The 25,842-nt window shown below is 37.3% G+C and overlaps 1 protein-coding gene across 1 annotated transcript in view; it reads right to left on the bottom strand.

Moving 5' to 3' along the window:
- LOC116216933 (uncharacterized) overlaps positions 1 to 25,842 on the bottom strand; it is a 127,004-nt gene that overhangs the window by 15,304 nt on the left and 85,858 nt on the right. Inside the window, exons 3-4 of the mRNA XM_085230955.1 lie at positions 7,749 to 7,909; positions 1,471 to 1,579 (exon numbers count right to left, since the gene is read on the bottom strand). Of these exons, the coding sequence (XP_085087081.1) occupies positions 1,507 to 1,579; positions 7,749 to 7,909 (234 nt within the window). The 3' untranslated portion in view covers positions 1,471 to 1,506. The remainder of the gene's footprint in view (positions 1 to 1,470; positions 1,580 to 7,748; positions 7,910 to 25,842) is intronic.

The following is a 25,842-nucleotide window of genomic DNA, read 5'->3' as shown; positions in this document are numbered from 1 at the left end:
AAGTTGGGATGAAAGAGGAGAAAAAAACAGGAAGTATTTTTTAATTTCTGAATTTATAGAAAAATTATGAATTACTGCGCTTTGATAATTGCTCCTCAAAGAAATCAATTGAAGTGAACCGATTCAGTGTCAGCACCCCACAAATACTGCAGCTCACTCCCTTTCCATTAAACCATCATCCATTTCTGCTTCTGATGGCCAGCTAACATTGGGTCCTTAATAGATCATCCTTTGCATGAAAATTGCAGTGTGGTAATAAAAGGAGAGGGAAAAAAGTCTTACTGGAGCTCATTTTTTAAAATAAGAAGAATGATTATTCTGAGTTCATTTAGAAATACAGTAAGATTTTACTATATCTTATATATATATATGTGACTGTTGACATAATCCAAAATTCTGAACATGAACAAAGAACCATCAAAACCATCTTGAACATACTAAATCTTTTATAGTACTTAAGCTTTTTAGAAAGACATTTGATGCTACATTTTTGAAAATGCATGCATCAGTTGCACAAAGGTGGCACTGAAATGTGCATTCACAAGGTTGTGGATGCCTTTTTCCAGCTCTTTGCTTTGGCTGCTGCAACAGTTTCGTTATGGGATAAGGAAATGTTTCTGCTGTCTTTAAAATACAGTTGCTCATCTTCATGCTTATTAGGGACTCATAGCTCCTGGTATGTTGTCTGTCTATCTGCATGGCTAATTGCAGACCTTACCCCTAAGACAAAGACAGCTGTGCACCAGCAGATCTGGGACAGCCTCAGTGTTTAAGGTCATTCTCTAAAAATGTTTATATTAAAAACTAACAAGCTCAGTTAAGTAAGGCCATACATATGCTTTGCTCTCCCTAATAGAAGAGTAGGTGCCCAGTATTTGGGAATGATTGGTGGGGAATCAGAGAGATGGTGGTGATGGAACAGCCAGAGAGGTGGGAAGTTCATACAGAGCCACCCAAAACTGGCCCATTACTGATGTAATATTATGGGCTCCAGTCAGCCAACGAGATATACACACTTATTTTTCATAGACGACTGAAATAAGACAACCTACAGACGCTCAGTGATTTTGAATCACTGGATGAATGCCGGTTTTCTTTCTAATAATGATTGCGTTACAGTTCTTTTATAATGAATATTACAATATAGGATCTCTAACAGCAGGAATATTAAGAGTGCATTCCAAATACGCAACCTAATGCAAACATTAAGCAGCCTTGTCACAGAATCACCACATAGGCACAGCCCTGGAGCTGCAGTCTATGGAGTGCCTGCAGAGTTTTCATTTCCATCAACATAGAAGTAGCCAAACACAAAGGGGAAAAACATGGGTACTAAATGAAACTAGATGAACTTTTTTTTTAGAAGAGATGAATAAATAGACACGAGGAATAAAATTTAACTGGCTCCAGTGCTAGTAGGATGTGGTATTTAACTTCAATCATGTTTCACTGTCTATGAAGAAGAAATACCTGTTTCATGTTTCCCCTGTCGATTCCTGCCATTAGCTAAAGTCTGTTTATTCCCAGAGCTGTGCTGCCATCAGTTGATGATGCGGGGGCACTTACAGAGATGTTTTGGCTGGAAAAAAAAAAAGCTCTATCATTCTTACAATCATGAAACATAATGTTTTTGTTAGTAGTTTAGTCCAAAGCAGTACCATTTAAGTTGTTGCATTTTCTCTCTTGATGTTAAATGGGAATAAACAAGAAAGAAAAACTTGCTAAAAGTAGGAAATGAGACCAAAAAAAGCTGGTAACCTGGATAATGAGGAATAAGCTCCCTACTGGACTGGGGTTCTTTTAATAGTTCCATAAAACTGATGAAGACAGAAATGGTAATCAGAGATTTTTTGTGTCAGATCAGTGCTTTCCATTTTATGTGATCATTTACACCTGTGCAAGTATTTGATAGCATTTGACAGCTGATTTATTAGGATTTGACACCCATATTACACATGTTGAAATGACTCTACAACGTGCAAAGCAGTGGAAAAACCAGTGATTTCTTTCATAGCTTTTTCCTGGTAGTTTAATACTGAAATTACATCCCAAGGAAAAAATGAATTCCTCGCACCTTGATTGTAATTCTTTATTTCTTCTAATATTTAATATGTTCAGCTCACACTAACTTGGAAAAAAAAAAAAAAAAGGAAAAAGAGAAAAGCAGTCGTATTTAATTCACAGAGCTGATTCACAGACTCCGGCTCTGAAACCAAATCAGAACCAGGCCACGCTCGTAACACTGCAAGGAGTCACAGAAAAATGTGACGTCTGCTATTGTGATGAGAAGCACTGCAGGACTAAGACTCTTGATTTATAGCAGCGCTGGTAAGTAAATTATTACATATTTGTGGTAGTTAATAGTTTTTCAAATAAACAGAATTTTTCACCAACTGAAAGCTGCATTTTCAGATACATTATTTTTGGCTTCTTCTAAGAAAACATTCAAGAAACTCCTAAGCCTTGGTTTCTCTTGTACCCTGTTTTGAAGATAGGCAGTAACGCACTGCTCAGAATCCATATAAGAAAGAAGGCATGGATCAGTTTAAGACTTCCCGGAATTTGGTGGACTTCTCAGTTTTTTCATTATCAAAATAGTTGCAGCCAGTAAAAGAAAAAATCAGTGATGACAGCAATAGCATGTACACGCATAAAAGGTTATAGGAGATCCAAGTTTACAAGAAGCAAAGTAGGCCTTTCTCCACCCCAGGAAATCCAGCCCAAAAAGGAGCATCATGATCACATTCAGACAATGATAGTGTAAATTATGCTGCACAATTTGTCAACTGTGCAATTATTTGCAATGTAATTGCCAATGGTGTGTTGACAGAATGTGGTAGCTGAATAATAAAATAATAATACAGTTTGCTCATCCTGTACTGGCCTGATTTCAAAAAGAAAAGCCTCTCAGATTTTACACATCAAAATGGTATTTCCAGCTAAAATAATGAGCTTGCTGGTGCAGCATGAATAAGTAAAGTATTTGTGAAGTTCATGGACTGGTGAAGAGGGAGGACCAATTTGCCAGGCTCTGAATTACTGACAGACTGAATGACCCATGTCTAGTCTTGTCACGTTACTTTACATTACATATCGTAACATAATCCAGCGGAACATAACCTGGGAAAAAATTACTTCAGCACTAGATTGCAAGATTTTCAAGGTTATGTGTGTTTGATTGTCATGGGGCCCACATTTTCTAGATCAATTATAGTGGCCTTTTGCTGGCACCTATTGATAAGGCAAGGAAAGCAGCCGCTAGTTCACCTTTGCTCAGAATTAAACCCTCCCCCATTTACCAGTGTCTGTCTTCTGGTCTACAAAACTTAGAGAATTCAAAGCATCTCATACTCATTACAGCCACTCCTTTCTGTGCTCACCGTGCTGATTTTAGTTTCAGTTCCTCGCTCTGAGCAGCCTGCCTAGCCAATTTTCATAAATAGAAAGAAACTCAAATACAAATTGAAGGACAGTGAAATTACTTATTTTGAAACAAGAAAGAAAAGAAGTCTATTCTCCTTCCTTAGCATAAGAGCAGTATCTTGGAGAGGGCAGCAGGGGAAGAAAGAAACAAGCCTGACCATGTATTTATGCATCTGGTATCCAGTGAGCAAAGGGGAAAAAAGGTCCCATTTGCTTATGCGTCACAGAAGGACTAGTTCCCAAGGACAGCGGTTTCAATAGAATGCACCTCACTATGTGAGATTTTACAGCTAACATGTAGAAACAGAGAAATGACCAGCAGTTACTACTGATGAGATCTAACTGCTCAGGCATTTTGAAAATTAAAGATTGAAAGATAATGTAAGATAACATCAGCTGCTGCAAATGGGCTCTGGCTCTTTTTGGCTTAAGTTTTATTAGGAATTTGAACATGACATCTCTTCCTGATGAACACATTCAGAGCCTATTAATGTCAATGAGAGTTATGCTTACATGGCCGAGAGAGCAGATCTTTTTCTTGTGCATGTCCAGAATCTGACTCACGGCCTCAATGCCTGTGCCTTGCAAATAATGACAAGCTAACAAGGATTTACTTTGTGCAGTGTATTTCTACAAAAGTCATCTTTTAAATAGCATAATGAATTAATATTTACTTAATAGCTTTTACATTATTTATTTCTTAGCTTTTATTTTATAGTCTTCTAGGATAGAAAGATAGAAATATTTACTCACTCCTCATGCATGAAGTTTATTCTATCCTGAGCTGGAGCCAGCTCTATTCATTGTGCTGCCTTTCAGCTACATGCTGAAATCAGGAAAGGAAATTAATTGTTTAAAAACTTAGGTATGTGATTAAAAAAAATACATAAAGAAGCACGTACTCGTGTCCCCATTTTACTACAAACCCCTTGCTCCCACTCCTGTCTCCTCTGCCAATGTGTGGGGGTGTATGAATATGTAAAAATAAGATTACCTCAAGCTCATTACTGTCCATTGACAGAGTCCTGTTGTAAAAACTTTTGATGAATAGTCAGCATCTAATTCCTGAGTAATAAAAAAAACAACCCAAAGTTACTTGCAATCATTATTCCAAATGGAAAAATTAATTGTAAATAACTGGAAGTCAATTAAGGCTGGGTTCTGCCGGGTAATGCAAATCTTTTATAGTTTTGTTTCAGTTAACTGCCTCATTAATGATTTATAGATGTGTATACAGCTGTGGGAACCATAGCATTATCTAATGCACTCAGAGAATAATTACATATGAAAAGAACTACGCAGCTCAAGGGAAAAACTCAGAAATTACTTACTGCCTGAACTTCAAGCATATTAAGATGCAAAGTATTTAGAAACAGACTGTGCTGTTTTATCTTATTTCTGAGGTTTTATATTCGCTTTAAAAAGAGAAAAATAATTCTTCCCCCCAAAATTGTATACTTCAGTATTACACATTACACAAAACATCAAAACTTCTCAAACTGACAATAGAAGCCGTTAATTTATTATTTAAACCCCTAAGTTATAAAACATTCCCATTCCCTTTTGTGCATCTGTTATATGGGAAAAGAAGACATTTCTACAGTTAAACAATTCATGGGCATATGCATTCATCTTCCTAATTTACACAGAGCCAGAAGTGATTTTGGAAATATTCCAGGAGTCGTTTTCCTGGATACACAAATATGTTGGTAGTTGCTCTTTGGTGACACCATTGTTTGAGGTTATCTTGTTTCTTTTTATAAAGTATTCTTCTCACTCTTGAAACTTAAAGACCTAGAAGGATGCTAGGTCCAACTTTGACACAATTTACTGCTTATTTCTTATAAACTCTAACTCAGTGATAAGCTGCTCTTGGGCTCTTGCAAGCAAAGGATCCTTTGCTTTCAAGTCTGCTTTTCTTCTTGCTTAAATCTAGGGAGGTCATCAAAACCAGGCATTTAAAAGCCTTTGCTGAAATAGTGCATGCAGTTGTTCCCTATAACAGTGCCCATCCTCCACCCAAAGCTTAGCATAGCTATGAGCAAATTCTCTGTTGCATGGCTTTGGAATCAGGATGGAAGAGCAGAGAGCCCTCTCCCTCAGTTCTCTGCCTCCTGAAAGCATTACTTACCTTCAGGGTGGAAGGAGATCACCTTCCCCTGCTTGGAGCCATAACATGATTCTATGAAACTCCTGTTGACTTGATCTGTTTCTGGCTCACACTTGGTCTGCTACTGAGAGTGATAGCTGTTATGTTCCTTTGTATTTCCCAGCCTTCTATCTGGCATGCCTTAGCACCCATTCCCCCTCACTGAGGCTGGCTTTTCTGGAATATTCTCCCTGTTGTGCTGGCCATCAAGTTTCCTCATGCATTTCCCTCTTTTCCCCCTGAAAAGAATAAATAATCTTCCCTTTTGGGAGACAATGGGGTAGGAGAAGGACAGCAGAAGCTCACTGCATAGAATCACAGCAGCACTGAGTTACAGACACCACCAGACCACTGCTCCTCAGCATCTGGGCTAGAGGATGGAATGAATGTTCTATGTAATGTGTAATACTGAAGTATACAATTTTATTGGGAAGGACTATTTTTCTCTTTCTAAAAGGAACGTAAAATCTCAAAAATAAGATAAAACATCACAGTCTGTTCCTAAGTATGGGGCACCAAATGGTCGGTATCCTGCTTGGAGTAAGATTGCTTGCTCCATAGACAGAGATGCTCAGACAAAAGCAAGGTTTCTCTTTGCAGAAATTCTATGGTACCTCTGCATACCTTTCAAGGAACACTTCCACACATTTATAACTTTGCTTATACATTTCTGCAATCACTGGAAAAAATTACTCATTACAGATTTCACAAATTTACAGACTAATTTATGTTGATGAGGTCTTGTGTCTTAACTCCATGCTCAACAACTTACGCATCATTTGTGACCATGTGTGAAATGAAAATGAAGTCAAAAGCATGGGAATAATTAATTTGGAGATTATATTGCCAGAGAATACAATAGAAATAGATGATTGAAATTGTCATTAAATATTTGTAGCTTTGTCTTACTTGGTAATGAAGCATTACACCAGTCTACAAGAACCAATTAATAGTAGCAAATCAAGTATCACTTAGCATTAGAAAATTCTAAATTTTTCAAGTATCATTCAATAATCTGTATGAGGAACATCTACATAAACCAAGACACTGAAATCTTGGGGAAAAAAAAAAAAGATTCAGAATTCATGAGAAAGAGCTCCATGTAATCATTAGTGCCACAAGGCAAATGACAAGAAAATGATCACTTGGCATTTGATACAAGAAGTCAAGCCTCTCAAACTATCGAGTATCAGGGAAAGCAACAGAAAGGAGCATCCTTTCTACTGTGGGACCTCTGGTGGAGAGCTGTTGCTAAGGTGTTACATCTGATCAGTGATCTCATCATTTCAGGAAAAGAAAAAAAAATCCCACAAAACAAAAGTGTCTGGGGTGATTAAGCACACAGATAGTGCCTTTGGCTTAAGTGTCTTCATGGATGTCCTCGTGGATTTCTGGACATATGTTGCCTTGATGCGCAGTTGACCCACCTTTTCCCTCTGCATATGCCTGGGAAGAACATAGGCTCAGCACCCTTCAGTTTCACCTGGTATGACCATTCTCATCTTCTGCCATCTCTACTTGCATGTATTATTGCATTGCAGCTATCTGCCACTACATTTTCATGAACAGTAGCTGGGAAACTTTATGGCTATTTCTTAATTGTTCTTGGAAAATATGCTTAGAGGAAAAAAGTGCGGTAACATACTTGGTGAACAGTCTTCAAAATAGCAAAATCATATAGTTTATCACACAGAACTGTGAAAAGAGTTGCATACAGTCTTGATTCTGGATTTAATATACTCTATAATCAAGAAGATAAAATAATGGCACATGATTCAATGTATGGGGGAAGGGAGGCAGGAGAGCTTCCCAGTCTGAACATACTATCAAATACTCAAGCCTCTATCAAATCTGAATGTTTCATAAAGATGCTCAATCAAAGCCAACACAAGACACACCAAGTTTAAATCTTAGGTACTTTTTCCACCAGACAAAAACAGGAATATTGAATTATAAACTAGAAATAATGTTTTAGTGTGAATTGCTTTACTGTCTGAAATTTAACTAAGAGCCATTATTGTTATGAGCAGGAACCCTGCCCATCTTTTTCTTCAAAAAAATCTCATACTCAAGTTTTGTAGATTAGATACAAGAACAAGCCAGAAGACACAAACATCACAGTGGCAAAGGGCAAATCAGAGGAATGGTAGAGACACACAAGACCCCATGGACTTACCTGTCCTGCCAGCTGGCGTGTGCACAGTGCACGAGAAGGCTGACTCCTCCTGCTTGTGGCCACAGCTTGTTTCTCATCTGTTTCTCTCCTAATTGATCAATTCTCATAACTGAGAAATTGTATTTATTTTGTTTCCACTGTAAATTCTTCAACTGAAAGATCTGTAAATCAAACACAAAAATTATTTGTTCAGTCTGGGAAAAACACTAAATAAATCCTGATCCATTATACTTACATTCTAATTATGCCCTTCCATTTTATACAATTCTGGGGGAAAGAAGGGGAAATGACACATATTCATCACATTTTCTTCTGCCTACATAACATTGGCAGTAACTCCAGAAGATGAATGCCAAACAAAACCAGCTAATAACTCAAGAGCTATTATTCTGAGCTGCAGACACCCTGCAGGAGAGCAGCCTCAGTGACCATTTCTCCTGTTGGATCATGCTTTTGAAGTGCTCTAGCTGGATCAGTGTTTGCACAAGAAATGTTCCCCTTAATTCTCACAGTGCATGCTGGCCCACTGTCCTGTGGGAACAGAGTGTACAACAAACACATGTAGCGAGGCCAACATGGATGAAATTCAGAAATCCAAGCAGAGACAGAATATCCAGAGAAGGCAGTATGGTTAGTACAAAGCTGTTTTGAAAAAGGACAGTGTACTAGGCTACAGCAGCTGCAACTGCCAGAAACAGGTAACTTATAAGTTTATCCTTCCCACAGGTCTGTCACTGCTCATGGGCAGTAGTTACATTTCTGGTCCACAGTTTTGAATTATAAAATCTTTGCAAGCAGAAAGTAGGTATGAATGAACTGCAAATAAATGTAAGAAAGTAAGGAGATACAAGTAAGGAGATACAGATAAATAATGTTGGGTGTCGAGGAATCTGATAGGTAGAGGTGCTGGCGAAGAACAAAGGAATGGTTTAAACTGACTTGCCTAAAGGCTGAAGAGGATGGCCAGCTGAAGAAGGGAAGAAAATGTATGGAGAGAAGAAGAAAAAGGATGTGTTTAGAAGCAGAAGGATAAAGATCATGATCAATTTGCACCAAGCACATATGGGAAAATGTAAAGGAACATTCAGAGTTCATCTTTACCTTGCTGTATGCTAATATCTACTTAGTGCTTGCAGCACTTCTACTGGAAATCCGTGCATTTTCTCTGCTCAGAGTCCCTGCTGCCTGGATGTTGGTATGCAGCCAGTTTGACAGCCAGAGACCAATTAGACAATAAACAAATATTCAGCTAAAAACAAGCAAACCCAACTCTATTAAAACGCAAACATTTGTTAAAAAGTTATTATAGTAAGAGGCAGATACAGGAAAACAAACTGTACTACATCTTGAAGCTATTCCTAACTTTGCTATTTTGAAAATATATACACAATTCCAGCAGAAGAAAATGGGGAAATTAGGCTGTGAAAACCATTACAAAAATTATATATTACCTATGGTACAAGTGAGAATTAACGGCTGACAGAAATTAACACTTCTACAGGTTAAAATTAGCAGTGAATAAAGTATATTCACTTTAAGTTAACAGAATCACTTACCATTTCCTCATCAGAATGGCTTTCCCACATCAGTATCCATTCATACGCAAGTGAAAAAATACTTTCTGAACTGTAAATGTGAGTTAGCCTTCAAGTTATGCTTCATGCATTTTTTAAATCGACTGTGAGCATGTGTGTATGTGTGTTTGAAACATTTCTTGTCATTGTTCCATGCACTGCCACCAGAATTTCTCACCCAGATTAATGCTAAGACATTTATAAGCACTGTAACCTTATTTGGAGAGCACGTAAAAATGCACTTTTTTTTTTAAGCTATATGCAATATAACTTTACATATGATAAGTAATTTTGAAAACAATGTATGAAATTTCATGTTCCTTTGATTAAAAAAGTGTTTTTTCATCCTTCTTAGAACTGCTGCTCTCTCTCAACGCAGTAATACACAAGTCAGTAGCAGAGAAACAACAGTAATAATGTGTCCTTTAACACAAATTTCACTCCTAATTTATGCTATAAAGGTGATGCATACAGATTTTATAGCTGGTACTGATATAAAAATACTAGTATGGCCTAAATTTTTAAGTGTATCATGCTATAAAGCTATAACACAAAGTACCTGGATAGAAAAGATAATTTTAGGCAATTGGTCAGACTTTGATGTCATTAATTGTTTAAAAAAAAAAAAAAAAAAAAAGTACATCCACATTTTACTGGCAATTCCCTTAATGGAGGCTCTAAAAGAGTTTGAAATATCACAACTGATAACTTTTTATAATGAAGAACAATAATTTTGGGGAAAAAAAAATTGCTGGGTGTTTGGTATTCTAGTAGTGAGCCCTGAATTCAGCAGATCTGAAGAAGGAACACAGGTCTGAGCTCTACCTTCATCTTCAGTGACCTTACCCAGTGTGTGAGATAACCATCACTCCACAGCTGAGTAATTAATGTTTTTACCTAGGATGGCTCTACTGTTCCAATTTCAGTGAATACATTCATTCAGTATTAAGAGGAACAAGGTGTTACAGAAGCTTTTGCACTGGATTTGAAAATCTCCTAATTACTTACTTCCAAAAAAGAGACAGTATACCTGCATTGACCAGGAAAATAATTCATGTAGTTTAAATTCAAGAAAGCATCTTACTTTGTGTCCTTGTCCCTTCATGTTGTGCAGGGCATGGAAGTGAAGGTGCTTGTTAGTGTCCCTGTGCCCTGGAAATCCTCAGCAATCGTAATGAGAGGATGCAGACTGTTGATGCTATCAAGGAACAACAGAGAAGCAGAACCCACACCTTCATTATGTTAGTATTTCATTGGTGATGCTTTGTAGAAGTAAGCTATTTTTTGTCCTGCAGGATGTAGAGAGCACACACATCCATTTATGGAATGGGAAAGGTGGAGATTTTGTGGGATCTGATGGGTTCTGCTGAGGCAAAGCATTATGAGGGCTCGAGTGCCAAAGCATGGCTGTATCTGTGGCCAAGCAGTCAAGGGAGAAATGCTTACCCAGCTGTATCTGTCAGGGCCCAGAGACTAGAAGAAAAAAATGGATGAAGATATTTTTTACAAAATCCCCTGGGACTATCTCCCGTATTTAATAAGGAAAAGCACCTTCTGTGCAGCCAATAAAAGTTGAGGCTCTCATGAAGATTTATACCATATTACACACTGAAATTCAATGTACAACGATACCCCTGTGTACGCTGTTGTCAGAATAATAATCTTTGTCTGTCTGATCAACTTATATTTTATGCCAACAACACAGCATTTAATATTACACAGTTTCAGAGGAAGAAAATATATTTATTCATGCAACAACTTGCCCAGTAGCTTAAACAGACAAAGTGAAAAAAAATAAATTGGAGCTTTTGCATTAACGTATGATCTGCAATACAGATTTATATACAATTTTAGTAATTTTATGCTGCAATATAAACTATGATTCTTAATCTAGTTTGTGAAACTGTCTCACTGTTTTATACTGACAAGAAGAATAATACAGATGGATATGACTGCTGAAGTTTGGTTTTGGCATTCTCCCGAGATGAGCAGACTAAAAATACAAATGGTAATCAACCACTTTTTTCTATATTCTGTATTATCATATTCTGTGCTGTATTCTTAGGCGTTGTGTCTCAAAATACACACAGAAGATACACATAGATTCCCCCACAAAGTATTCCTTGCCAGAAATCTGTATCCCTTCAGTAAAGAAGGCCTACCCACGATACAGGGTTTGTTCCAAATGATGCAGTACTCTGCCAGATGAGAATGCATAAGCAATATAGAAAAGGCGTTCTATGTATATCCAATAAATCTATTTGAGCAACCTGTGCAGAAAACTGACAAACTAGAATGATTTACCTTATTAAAGATATCTACACATTACATTTCTTTTTCTTAATATAACAATATCTGACAAAAAAAAAAACCCCACCCAACTCCCAATACTCACCCCACCCCAAATTTGCAAATTAAAAGATTGTACATGAAACTGAGATCAGAAATAAAAGATGATTGGGAACGTGTTTCAGTATCTACACCCCAAGGTGCGCACCCATAAAACAAAACTGCACAGATCAGAAAAGGGAACAATGCTACTATCTTTTATCAATATTACTTAAGCTTCACTTCAAGTTAAACTTCCTATTGCACAGGAAAAATGAAATTCTTGTGAGAACATGGTAAACTGGATAGATTTCTAAATGGATGGTGGACTTATCAGACCCTTCAAATCCTCTGGCTGCATGCCTTTAGATGGGAAGGAGCAGCCCACATTTGTTGGCTAAGGACTGTGTAGCCTCAATGCACAACAAACTGATGTTGTTTTGAAAGAAACCAGCCACCTACTATCTCGGTCATTATTGTAACCTTAATACACAGTTTTATAGACTAGTTTGGATTTAAGAATTTATATCCCAAATCCATTTGTACGAAGAAATATCTGCCTGTTTAAACATGGTAACAGATACCATGTGATTGAACATGCATACCTACATGATGAGAGTAGAAAAAAGCTAAAGGAGGATGCAAATGAAGTCCTGCTTTGTGATTTATAGGAATTTGTTTGTACAGAGTACATTTGAAATGGTTTGATCATATTAACTGAAGTATATAAAAGCAAACTGATGCTTAGATCCCATATTCTATTGTCCCAGAAAAAAAAAAAAAGTAACAAATGAGTTCATAAATAACACAGACCTTCATGTACTGATCATCTGAAACTACTCCAGAGAGGTGAGAAAAGGAAAATCAAAGCATCAGAAAACAGAAATGCCTAAAAGCATAAGAGAAATCTTGAATAAGGTCAGTTTAAGAAAGACCAGGGAAGTTACACTAATTTACCCCAGCTGAAGAGCTGGCCATTATTCTCATGCTGTTGAAGCTCAAAGTTCAGAAATATGTTCAGTGAATCATAGTCACTGTCTGATAATTAGAAATGTAGATTTTGTTCAGAGTGCAAAAATATATGTGATCTATTTTTACTGACAAAGGAAAAAATAAATCCCTCCTCCCATCACCAGAAATCTTCAAACCAGCACCACATGATACGAGTGGACCATTTTTAATCTGCGGAGATTTGATTTGCAACTCAGTCAAATGTACTTTTAAGATCTTTAAATGATGAATAGCATCATTTAATTAATTACTGTTAAAACAGGATTATGAATCACAGTATTATATACATGGAAGATTCGTAGTTAAAATTTTAAAAGATTATAATTTTAATAATGAATTGTACGTTCTTCATTGATCATTAGATATAATTTTTTAGTAATGATCAGCACCCAAATATACATTTGCTTAGTTATAACTATTAAACTGATCTTAAAAAGTGCATTTTTTTTTCTAAGTATCCAACACATTCTCATGATCTATTGCAAAGATTTCATACACTCCTGCTTCCAAGCATGTACTGTGCAGTATAGTGTAACACCAATATCTACATACTGCAAATGCATTGCACATGAGCATTTTTGCTTGTCTAACCAGGCACATTAAATTGAGCTACAGAGACATGTGTCATGTATTCCCTTTGGATGGTTCAAGTTCACTGCAGTTACAGTAAAATATCACCTGCCTCTATAGCTCCAAGGTCCCAGTCCTATTTCTATGGAAGTAGAACAGAATACTTGATATTTAAAAAACATAATGAGAGCTTCCCCTGATAGGGAAGAGTCAAAGGTTGTTTACTGTTTGTATTTAGATCTAGGCTTTTGGGTTCAAATTAATTGTGTGTATTAGTCTGTTAAGCACATTTGTCATGTTTTTATGGATGCTGGATCTCAAAACAGTCATATTTTGTATCTGGTGCAAAGAAAACTCCTTTATACCTCTTACACATCTGCAACTTAGGTTGACATTCTGAAAATAAAGTTTTCCAAAGAAATTGCTTTATCCCATGGGAAAAATTTGGAAGATACCCAAACACATTAAAATATTTCTGGCATTTCAGACCCCATACAGGATCTCTTTTTGTAATTTAATACATTTGGCTTATTTTCTTTTTCTAAGAAGTTTACTCATCCACTGTGACAGTGACATAAGAGACAAGCCACATTCTGGATGGCCATGTCAATCTTATGAGCGTGGCATGCAGGCCCCTGCTCATTACCAACAAAAATGCACAGCTAACGGTGCTGACTACAAATAGCATCTTGTAGCTGAGAATTTCCTCTGTTAAACAGCATTACTGTGCTCTTCGTATTTGTTTAATTTCCATGGAAATAAATTGGAGGCGCTACTTTCAGAGCAACATATAAAATAAGTATTTAAAATGATGCCTAAATTTTATATTAAATGCAAAATAGAGCAGACAAAAGTAGCTATTTAAAATATTTTTGCAGGTTCTTTCCTGCTTTAAACCAAAACAGGTATCCCTGTTTCCTATTAATCTTTCTTGGTGTATTCTATTCAAGGTAACCACCAAACCGATAAGATCTTTCCTTCAGTTTTCAAAATGACTGTATCTGGAAATAGTTCTCCTTTATCTCATCCACTGCTGAGAAAACAATCTTAAATTGTTGGTTCTACTGATGAAACTTCCTTAGCAACACAAGGGCTTCAGAATTATTTTTCAAACTGTGTCAATGCTTCCTGTGAGGTTTCTGTCACTGTCAACACCGAGCAATTTGTAGATGAGGGGAAAAAAACAAAAAAAAAATCAAAACAAAACAAAACAAAAACAAACAAAACAAACAAACAAACAAAAAAAAACCAACAAAAACCAAACAACAAAAGACAACCCAGAAGGCCTTGATAAATTAAAAGAGGATAAATTAATAGACTAAATGGAATTAACAGAAGTGGTGATAAATCTAATAGGAAAACTCCTTAACAATAGTCCAGTGAGTAGCGTTTTACATTTACCAAGTCTTTTATCATTTAGATGAAGATATATAGGGAAAGGCTGAAGTCCCAAAGGCATTTACAAAAAGCAGGGAAACTGAGCACTCACACCTGTGCCCTCCTCTGCAGCTAAGGCACAGCAGCGGGCTCTGCCCAGAGGCTGCATCCCGGGGCCCTGCATGCCTTCTACTTCTGCACCCCTCCATTCCAGAGTGCAATCAGGTGGCCCCTCTCTCTGCACTTTCAGATAGGGCTTTTCAGACACATTCTTTCACGGTATGCTAAGTTTAGACCACCGTTTAAACACTGTCTTTGGTTTATATTGATTAAGCATGCAGCTAGGTCCTTGATGCTCGATTTCAGTATTTGCTGATCAAGCTGGTGGAGTGTCAGCCGTGCAGGACAAGTTTGGATTTGGCTTTTAATATAATTGGAGCAGACTAGTTTAAAGCTACTTTATGTCAGGTGCCTCCAGTTTCAGGTTGACTGCTTTCTGCTGTGAATATTTTCTCCTTCCGCGAAAGAAATGCTCGCCCCCGTTCTCAAATTCACCAGCACTCATCTGACACTTCACACATTGCCAAATGTCTACTCCAACACTGAAAACCCCGTTTCTGCAGACTTCTAAACTAAGTGTGAGTAGATAGCTGAAAACCAGCAGTAGCATGTCTGTCTGGAGCTGAGCAAGAGGCTGAGATCGTTAACCCATCACCGACTGCTAAAAGTTGGCAATACATTATTGCTGCTGAAACTTTGCGTGACAAGCCACAATATTCTTAAACTATTTGCCTTCAGCTTGAACTCCACAGCTATCATATGCTATCTTACAGACTAAGAATAGCTTCTTAAACTTCTATGAATAACTTAAAAACTTTTAAGAATAACTTAAGAACAGCTTCTGAACTCTACCATTAGCTACGGACTCCTCATTTGATCACTTCTGCCTCCACTTTAGACTTTCAGAGTGCTGAAAGCCAAGGAGATCAAATCAGTAAGAAAGCAGAATGGGATAAAAGATGTTAAATGTCTAGCACTAAAACATCTACTGCACAAAAGCATTGTTTGGATATAAGCTGGAAATATATTACATACAATGAAGTTCAATAACATTAATAGTATTTGGTTTAAAAGCTTTCTCTAACATACTGTAAAAGACTACCTGGCCTTTTCAAGTGAAGAAAATGAAAAGCGTGTGTCATTTATGTATATAAGTATTAGTTAACAGAAATGTAACTTAGAGCAGCAAATTCACTCCTGAATTAAGATCCTGTTTCTACTACCTCCAGTCTGAGTTAGAAATAAAGAAATAAAGCCCTCCAGACAGAGCTTAATCTTCTCGAAATGCTAAGATCTCTCTGGGTGAATAACACAAGCTAGCATACCTCAGTGCTGTTCCTGTACCTGAGAATAGAGACAAGACAGCTGCATACAGGACAGAAGAAGCTGCACAGAACAAAACACACCTTAGCAAATGCGCAATTCTACTAGTGGCTCTTAGAGGTGGTTTTCAGCTGGATTATTTGGCTCCGAATAGCTTTAAGCAAGGTCTCAAAAATTGCCTAAGTGTAAGCTGCACTTCACATTATGAACATATTTATTAGGTAATAAATAATATGTTTTGGACAATAACTAGTTTTTGTATAGTAAGAGCTTTCAGTTGGTAGCAGTGAGGTTGAATTTGGGTCTGTGCCACCTTTTAGTCACTTACATAATAACGAATGTAGCCTATTTGCTATACAGTAAATGTACTATGATCTACTCACTATAATCAGCCTAATATATGTTTTGGAACATGTCTAGACAAAGGAGCTCTGTGAGGCTAGTAGCCTTACAGTGTACAAGCCTGTGCTTTAAAAACAGTCCAAGATCTTCATCTGCTACAGGCTGAGCTACAGACAAAACACCTCTGATAGAGGTGTGTTAATCCTATGCCCTTATAGGATATCTACAGTCCCTATAAATGTCATATTACACTAAAACAAACAACAACAAAAAAACAGGTGTTTAATTGCGAGGTATATACAATATATCAAGAAAGTCAGAAACATATTGTGAATACAAGTAGATAATTCAGCCCTCTTGGAATAAAAGGAATATTGAAGAAACATGAAGACAGTGAGCAAACGAATCTGTTAGTCTTCCATCTTCCTCCTAAATGCTTAGTAAATGCTCTTTACTTGTTTGAATAGTTATGAACTATGGTACTGCTGCTGATACTGAGACGCACTTTCCTTCCCACATGTAATTTAACCAATGAAACACAGGAAACGATGCTCAATACAAAGAATTGAAACGTGGAATTTTTGATGTTATAGTAGTCTAATACACTTTTCAGACTTAAGACCCTTAAAAATATTTCATATATATAAAATAAGGGTTTCATGCAACAAAGTAACTAGCAATTTCCAAGATTAAGCAAGCAAGTTTGTTAACTGATAACAGGAACAACTAAATGCAAAGAAGTGAACAACATTCAAAGAGATTCCTTGGCAAAGATGAGAGACTACATACTACAGACTTTAGCCTTTAAATATTTAGGTATATTTTTACATTATATACATAATAGCCCACACTACCATTCTGTGTTATAAATACACTGCATGAATTTAGATAAATGTTTTACATTGTTGCCTCCCATTTTTCTACCTTTAAATAAATGCAGCTATGATTTATGCTTTTGAGGGTGGCATAATAGAATTTGACATTTTCCAGCTGAGGTGTGGCCTAGTTCCAGCTCCATGCTTCATTACATTGTACTCCCTTTGAGAGGATGAGAAGAATAAAAATAGCCAGGTTGTTAAAAATGTAAAAAGGCATAAATGAATTCTCACCAGATGTCTTCTTCAATAGTCATTTTCATAAAATTATGGTTGTTAAACTTTTGCTTACCGTAAAACACTAGAAATCAATATATGCTCTGAACTCTGGAGGGATTGTTCCCCATCTCTGTAACATCTCTTTTTCAGATTCTCCAATAACTTGTATGAAACGGGGACTGTTCTTGTTCAAAATGCTAACAAACCTGGGAAGGAATTTGAAGAAAAACTATTCTAACCAGACTTGGGAAAATGCAGGTACAAAAATGAGAAATGGCTCAACTACCCACATTCCATTCATCTAGATATCTCATGCTTCAGGCACCAGAAGCCTTCATTACCCTTCTTACTCCTCTATTACTCCTATTCAACATCTTTAGCAATGATCTTGATGAGGGGATTAACTGCACCCTCAGAAAATTTCCAGATGACACCAAGTTGGGAGGGAGTGGCTGGGAGAGTAGAAAGGCACTACAGAGAGACCTGGATACACTGGATCAATGGGCCAAGGTAAACTGTGTAAGTTTCAATAGGGCCAAGTATTGGGTCCTGCATTTTGGTCACAACAACCCTAGGCAGCCCTACAGGCTTGGGGAGGACTGGTTGGAAAGCTGCCTGATGGAAAGGGACCTTGGTATACTGATGGACAGTTGGCCGAATATGAGCCAGCTGTGTGTACAGGAGGCCAAAAAGGCGAATGGCATCCTGGCTTGTATCAAGAATGGTGTGGTGGTGAGATGTGGTGAACAGGGCTAGGGAAGTAATCCTGCCCCTGTACTTGGCACTGGTGTGGCCTGTATTGAGTTTGAGCACCTCAGAACAGAAAGGACATGGAGGTGCTGGAGCAGGTCCAAAGATTGGCAACAAGGCTGGAGAAGGGCCTGGAGAATACGCCCCACGAGGAGCAACTGATGGAACTGGGGTTGTTTAGTCTGGGGAAGAGGAGGCTGAGAGTATTGCTCTCTTCCAAAACCTGGAAGGTGACTGCAGTGAGAGTGAGGTTGGTTTCTTCTCACTGATGACAGGACGAGGGGAAATGGCCTCAAGTTGTGGCCAGGGGAGGTTTAGGTTGGATATCAGGAAAAACTTTTTTACAGAAAGGGTCGTTAAAAGCACTGGAATAGGCTTCCCAGGGAGGTGGTTGAGTCACCATCCCTGAACGTGTTTAAAATCCCTTTGGATGTGGAGCTCAGGCACATGATTTAATGGAGGGTTGTTAGAGTTAGCGTAGATGGACTTGATGATCTTGAAGGTCTTTTCCAACCTGATCAATTCTATGATTCTTCCTTAGGATCCTGTGCCATACATTCCTGCTTCCAAGAAGCTGTCCTTAAGCAGCTCTTCACACCCACGTGTGGAACAGGGAGTGAGCAGCAGATTGCAGCTATCACAGAGAGAGCCAAGGGACAACCCAGCTACTGGCAATGGGCCTGGGCCATGTCCTGCTGCTGGCTGTATATCAAGGCTACCCATATGTAGAACCAGTGGCTACCTTGCCTCAGATCCCTACAAGATCCTTGTACAATGACATGCCTCTGCTGGGCAGTGCCACCGTCCCTCTCCAAGTTGCCTGTTCATTGTATGATTTGCAGCACAATGATGTCATAGCACACCTTACACATATAGCAAGTCTTTAACCAGAAAGAGGCTATAAGGGCTATGAACAGGAAATACAAGCTCTAACTTACAGAAACTAAATAGTTTAAAACTCTTAACATACCATCATTTTGGCAAGGAGTAAATGAGAGTGCAAGCGAGACACAGAAAGCATTTTCCTTATCCTGCAGGGCAGAGTCAGGGTGTGTTTTAATAGCTGATTCTGGAACTGTATTTCTCTACATTTCAAATGTATTGATGTGTTACAAAAATAACGGGAATGCCTCACAATTCATTCAAATCTCTTTTGGTGGATGCTGTATGAAATTATAATTTTAAGCACCAAACCTGGTTGTTCTCTCACTGTAAGTTGTTTATCTTGCAGTAAAATAATTGAAAAGAAAATAGGAAATTTGCCATGAGCAACTGCAAAGGCTCTTCCATGTCTGCTAACTTCTTTCTGAGTGTCTTAGGAAGTTTGGGATGAAGATTTCTGCTCTCTATAGAAAAAGTGCAGTTCTTTGTTGAGAAAAGTTATTATAAGTAAGATAGCCAAGAAGAAGGATTTGTCAGCTTCTTTCTGAATGGCAAAAGGTTGAGTAGATTACTCAATATTTGTCAGATGGGAGGTGATTGACTGTCACTACATGAGGAAGTAACTGATATTGACAGCTTTACAAGATCAAAATGCAAAGACTACAAGGATATGTATCTGCATCCCCCCTATACATTGCAAAGACCTCCTGCTTTAGGAACACATTGGCTCAGCTGCAAAGAATAGGAGTGCAGATCATGCACATGAGCTCCAGAGGACAATCTGTGTTATGGAGTTATATTTCCTTGTTCTCCAACTACACTGCCTAGCCTGCCAAAATGCCTTGATGATGTGCTCATCAATATCCTGACAAATTTTCTGCAATGCTGTGTTGAAATATCTGCTTGTCCTGAGCTAGTTTGGAAAATGAACATTATACCATATACCTACATATAGACATTCCCTTGAAAGCTCAAAAAATAAATAATGTGTTTTCTTTCCCTTGAATATTCTTATTCATCCCCAGTATATATTAGACTCAATTATTCTATCTCTTGTTTAAGTAGCCCTATAAGACATATATGGACAATGAACAATGTTATCTATTACTGGTAGATACATCTCCCTACAAGGTTGCAAAACCTCAACTATTAAAGTTGAAACTTTGCATGCCATTTGTCTACCTCAAATTTAACTTTTCTGGAAAAAAAAAATCAGTTACATATAAAGTCTAGCAAAACATAGTGTTTTGCAAATAGCTTTACTAATATTCCCTGAAAATGTATGAATAACACCTCTTAGTGCCTCTTAGCTTCTTCAAGGTAGAAGATGCAGTAGAAGAAAAGCAAAGGGAGCTGGGATCTATTCTGGCATCAGTCACCCTACAGTTAACTGCTGTGGTTTCTGAATGGAGAGGGCATCTGATCTCCTACAAACGCAGAGTCATGAAAAGCAGAATAGGAAGGGTAAGAAATCACTTGGTTAAGTCATCTGGTAAATCTGGGCTTGAATGTCCTCACTTCTTTAGAAGTGGGACTAAATTCAAGAAGAAAACCAGCATAAGAATGGAAAGAGAATGCAGAAACTGGAGGGCAAATTGGGCTCCAGTGAGAGAAAAAGGAGAGGGTGGACCATGTTAGACTGTGATAAAAGAGGACTGATGATAGGTAAGAATTTGGAGCCATTTAGCTGAAAATAAAGCAGAACTGGTAAGTAGCAGCTTGAAAAGGAGTGGCTTAGAGACTGCCATCTGACGCCTTGTAAGTAAAGCCATGAGACTGAAGCATACTGTAGAGACGTAAATGAGACTACAAAAGATTGAAAAAAAAAAAGGATGGTAGAGAGCAAGGAGGAAATGAAGTGTTTCCCATATTAGAGGAATGGCCACTACTGACTTGCTATTGGTTGCCCTGATTGCAATGTTGGTCTCATTTTCCTCTAGGAACAGAAAGTGTAATTTTACTACTACTTATTTCAGTAGCTCTTTGAGAGGCCTCTTGTGGAGTTAAACATTCATACGTGTTTAACGTGTCTGACACAGTCCAAATTGGAAAGATACTGGAAAGAAGGATTTGATGGGGGAGCTGTTTGATGGATTAGGAACAAGTTGCAAGATCATAGCCAGAGAGTGGTGGTCAAAGGGTTGATGTCTGGATGGAGATCAGTGACAAGTGGTGCTGTTCAAGGGTCAGTTCTGGAACCAGTGCTTTTTAACACCTCCATCAATGATATCGACAGTGGGATCAAGTGCACCCTCAGTAAATTTGCAGATGACACCACGCTGTGTGGTGCAGCTAACATGCCCAAGGGACAAGATGCCATCCAGAAAGACCTAGGCAGGCTCGAGCAGTAGGCCCATGAGAACCTTGCTTGCACCTGGGTAATGGCAAACCCTGCTATCAAAGAATCACATAATTGTTAAGGTTGGAAAAGACCTCTAAGATCATCCAAATCCAATCATCAACCCAACACCGCCATGCCCACTAAATCATGTCCCTCCTACATGTTTCTTGAACATCTTAGTACAAGATGGGGGGGTATAAGGATGGAGCACAGCCCTGCTGAAAAGGACTTGGGGCTTAGTCAGACTGGACCAAGCTCTGAGCAATCTGATCTAAGTGTGGATGTCTCGCTTCATGGCAGGGGAGTTGGACTAGATAATCTTTAAAGATCCCTTCCAACTCAAAAGATTCTACAATTCTATGTTGGGGAAGGATGTGATCAGTTATAAGGAGATTCCCTTTGTCCAAGTGTTTAAATCCTCACCACTCAACAGCCTGCTTAAATATATAATATGTGATAATAGCTTAACTACTGTACAGTCAATTTTGTCAGTTGCTAGCATTTGCAAGTTCAGCGGCACAATCTTAGTGGTACTCTTACCATTTAAGTGTATATTTTGTTTCAACTGAGTTACACATGCAGCAATCTAGTTGACACTGTTCATTAGGTAACGTATTGTAGATTTATACAGAGGAATATCTTCCATACCTTACAACATACATCCTCACGTACATATGTGGGCGGAAAAGAAAATAACAAATAGAAAGCAATAAAGTAGAGAAGTTGTTACTCTCATCTTAGTAAGTCTTGGAACACGACAAGTGAAAATGTATACCTGACTATTCAAGTAATTTCACAAATGGGATATCTATATAGTATCTGTATTGACATTTTCTTACAAGAATGATATCAGTAATGAGATCTACTGAGAATATTGAGAAGGTAGGGTTGGTTTTTTTTTTAATTAAAAACATCTACAGCTATGAGTACACGCAATAGACTAGTAACACAAAACCATCCACTACAATAGGCAACACATAGTCTAGTATATCAACAGTAGGCTGAAAAATATCAAGAGTTAAGAAACAATCTGCCAACTCAACTATAACCACGAAGAGACATTTGCATGTCTCTTAATTAAAACTGTATCTGTATTATCACCTAACCTTCAAATCAAGCCATTAGCATAACTAAAATGACCTCTAAGATTTAAATACGATGTCATAAACAGTGATTTCAGGGGCAAAATCTCTATAACTTTAAAATGGTGTATTAGCTTAAAAGAAGAAAAAAAAAAGAAAAAAAAAAAGAAACAAACAAAAAACAAAACAAAACAACCAAAACTAATTGTTTAGTTCTGACAAAATAAACCTTATTTCCCTGAAGGTTTCTTTCCAACAAAAAAAAACCAAAACCACCTACTTGCTTTTAACTGATGAGAGTTTTCATTGCAAAGAAAAAGCAAAACAAATTCAAAGCAAAATGCATCCCACATACCTTGCTTTGGGAAGTGTTACTGAAAAATCTTACCCTAAAAAGGGAATTAAAGAAGTCCTGGGAATGGTAGAGACCTCAGTAAAGATATTATAATGTGGCATTTGATGTTCTAGAGGGATTTCAACAAGTTTTGCATGGTCAAATTCCATTAATAAGTTGGCTTTCTTCCAAGGCTGTGTGTGTCCCTCTCATCTGCCATAGTGCCCTAACTGTAAGGAAACCTCACCTCACCTGCTCAATCACATCTTGGAAATTTTAATTGCTTTTTCCTGCTTGTTACAGTACCAAACAGGCTTAGAAAAATCTTAGTATCTTATAATGCAGATTATGTGGGCTATGAGTAGAATAGTAACAATTTGGTGGTGGTGTAAGAGGATTACAGACCATATCAGAGGGGAAGTGCCATGTGGATGGATATTATTATTGACGATGTGAGGGAGAATAAGAAAGAATCAGTGAAATGGGGTTTTACAAGTAGCTATTCAGGGAGAACCACTACTGCAACTACTGTCACTGCAGCACATTCTAACGGATGTATTTTATTCTTAGGCCACACTAATATTAGAATTATAAATATGAATTCACTGTTCCTTGCATTTTGAAAAGCTTGAGTATGTGTAGACATAGATTACAGCACATTCTAAGCAAGTCTGACTCACAGTTTTTAGCAGATGACCTTTAATTAGTGGGAAGATATTCTATCCATATCATATTCGTTCACTTGTCTTACTGGGCATTAGATGGCTGCTGTGAAGCATAAAGGATTTTTTTTTGTCCTAATCCCTGTGATGTGACATGATTAATGAGATGAAATTCCCATTTGGAGTTTCCTACCAATCAATAGGCAGATGGGCAGTAGTGGATGTCGAACAACAAGACAGCAGGAGTTGCTTAAGCTCTAGCTACTTTCATAGAGAAAAAAATATTTAGAAAGATAATTTAAAGGAACAGATAATATGTATTTTCCACATTTCTCTCCTTCTTCAATATTTTTTTTTAATTTTGTTTGTTTTTAATACTAGGGAAAATACTAACTTATGCATGCATAGTTAAAATAAGTGTTTGAAAATCTTATGGATGTCACTTACGCTGAGTGGGTATTCTGCACTGGTATGCTGCCTCTGTGCTGAAAAACAGAGAGCCTGATATTCTTCACATCCATACGGATGTGAATAATAGAAGCTAACAGAATTAGAAAACAACAGATTAAAGCTAGAATGAATATAAAATCGAGCCAGTAATTTCTTTTTGCAATACTTCAAAGTGACAGCAAATACATTTTGAAGATTATCAAAAATACACCCTTTTGCTGAAACATTAGTATCCCATCCTCCGGCCCCACAGCCTTTGACATGTAAAATGGAATAAGAGAATAATCTTCCACAGGTTATTCTCAAGTATAAACATCTTGATTTAAGATCATAAAATCCAAAAAAGTCACACTTCAGTTAAAATTTTACTATTTTTACATTTCTACAATTGTGCTATATTATTCTCAAAATCAAATCTAACATTTTGATTTTCAGTACTTTTTCAAGAAATTAAGAATAAGCAGACTTTTTATTACTGGAGTTATCAAAAATTTACTGCACTGGAATATCAATGATTTAGATGTTAAACAAACAAAACACCCAACCAGATTCTTCCTTTTCTTGGTAATATAAATCATTTGTAAATATGAACAACTTACTAAATAAACTATTATACAATATTACCTTTATCTACCTGAAGATTAAAAGATTAGCCAAATATCTAAAATGAAATGATTAATCAAAAGGCAAGATATGCCAGACAGGAGGTTCTTTCCTAAACAGATTAAATCTGAGGAAATTAGGCAAGTTTCCAAACAGGAGTAGCAACAGGTTTCATGAGACTTTTCCTTCCTAGCCCTCATGTTGACTCTCACTTGCTTCTGTGCCATACCTTTCTGCTTCTATTAAATAGGAGTACTGATATTTAGCTATTTTGTATGTGTAAATGATTTATCTTGTATTTTCTTCTCATTGCCTTGCTCTCCCTCCTTCTATCTCACAGACATAGATGCACACAGAGTAAAATTCATAACACACTCCTCCTAATGAACAAACTCCCACCGAGCACCAAAGTGCTTAATGATGCTCAGCAGGCAGAATTCTGCAGTTCCCCTATGTGAGCCAATATATAATAACACCACAAGTTAAAATAATATTTAGGTTGAAAACAAGAGCACTAGATTTAGTTTTCCACACTTTAATTCTGCTCCTTTGTGCCTTCGCATTTATAAGAAGTGGACACAAGTGGACATCACACTGAGCAGTAAAGTTCACTGAGAATAGAACTGATTTGGAAAATGAAGTTTATAATTATCCTACGGATAATTAGACACATAGTAATATATTCCCGACTAATACGTAGATTTGATGAAAATGGGAGTCCATTCTTATTTTAAGGATGTTCTCTGGAAGTATTTACAGCTGAAATGCTCAAGGTCAAATAAAGACAATGCCTTAGGTTAAGATGAATATTTATTACAAGCCTCTTTTGAGAAAAGAGATCAGCATAAACCACATGTTCTAGTTTTTTTCTTCCACATAACATAACAAGAAAATGCTAAATATTTAAAGTTATTTCGGTCGGCAAAAAGTGAAGATCACAAAAAGCCAATAGTAGGCATATGTGACTTTCAAGGACAAAACTGCAATGTGGACGATGTATGTCTGGTTTTTTTCTTGTGGTGAGGATATTTTTTATTATTAATTACATATAACATATATAACATACATCTGTAAAACTATTCTGCCAGAATATATATAAGTAAACTGCAAGCAAAAGGAAGAAAGAAGAAAAACTGTTCTTTTTCACTTCATGGACACCCCAGGTTAGGCCTTTGTTAGTAAAGGTACCTCTGCAGTGCACTCAGTTTTTGCTATGCAGAAATATTTAAAGAGAGAAAGATTCTGGTTTTCAAGATGAAATGGAAACTAGTTGCTTGAAATAAATATTTATAAACTTAAACTTTTACTGTT

This window comes from Meleagris gallopavo, chromosome 9, assembly GCF_905368555.1.
Source record: "Meleagris gallopavo chromosome 9, MGAL_WU_HG_1.1, whole genome shotgun sequence".
Taxonomy (NCBI): Eukaryota; Metazoa; Chordata; class Aves; order Galliformes; family Phasianidae; genus Meleagris; species Meleagris gallopavo.
This window is presented reverse-complemented; position numbering and strand designations above follow the sequence as displayed.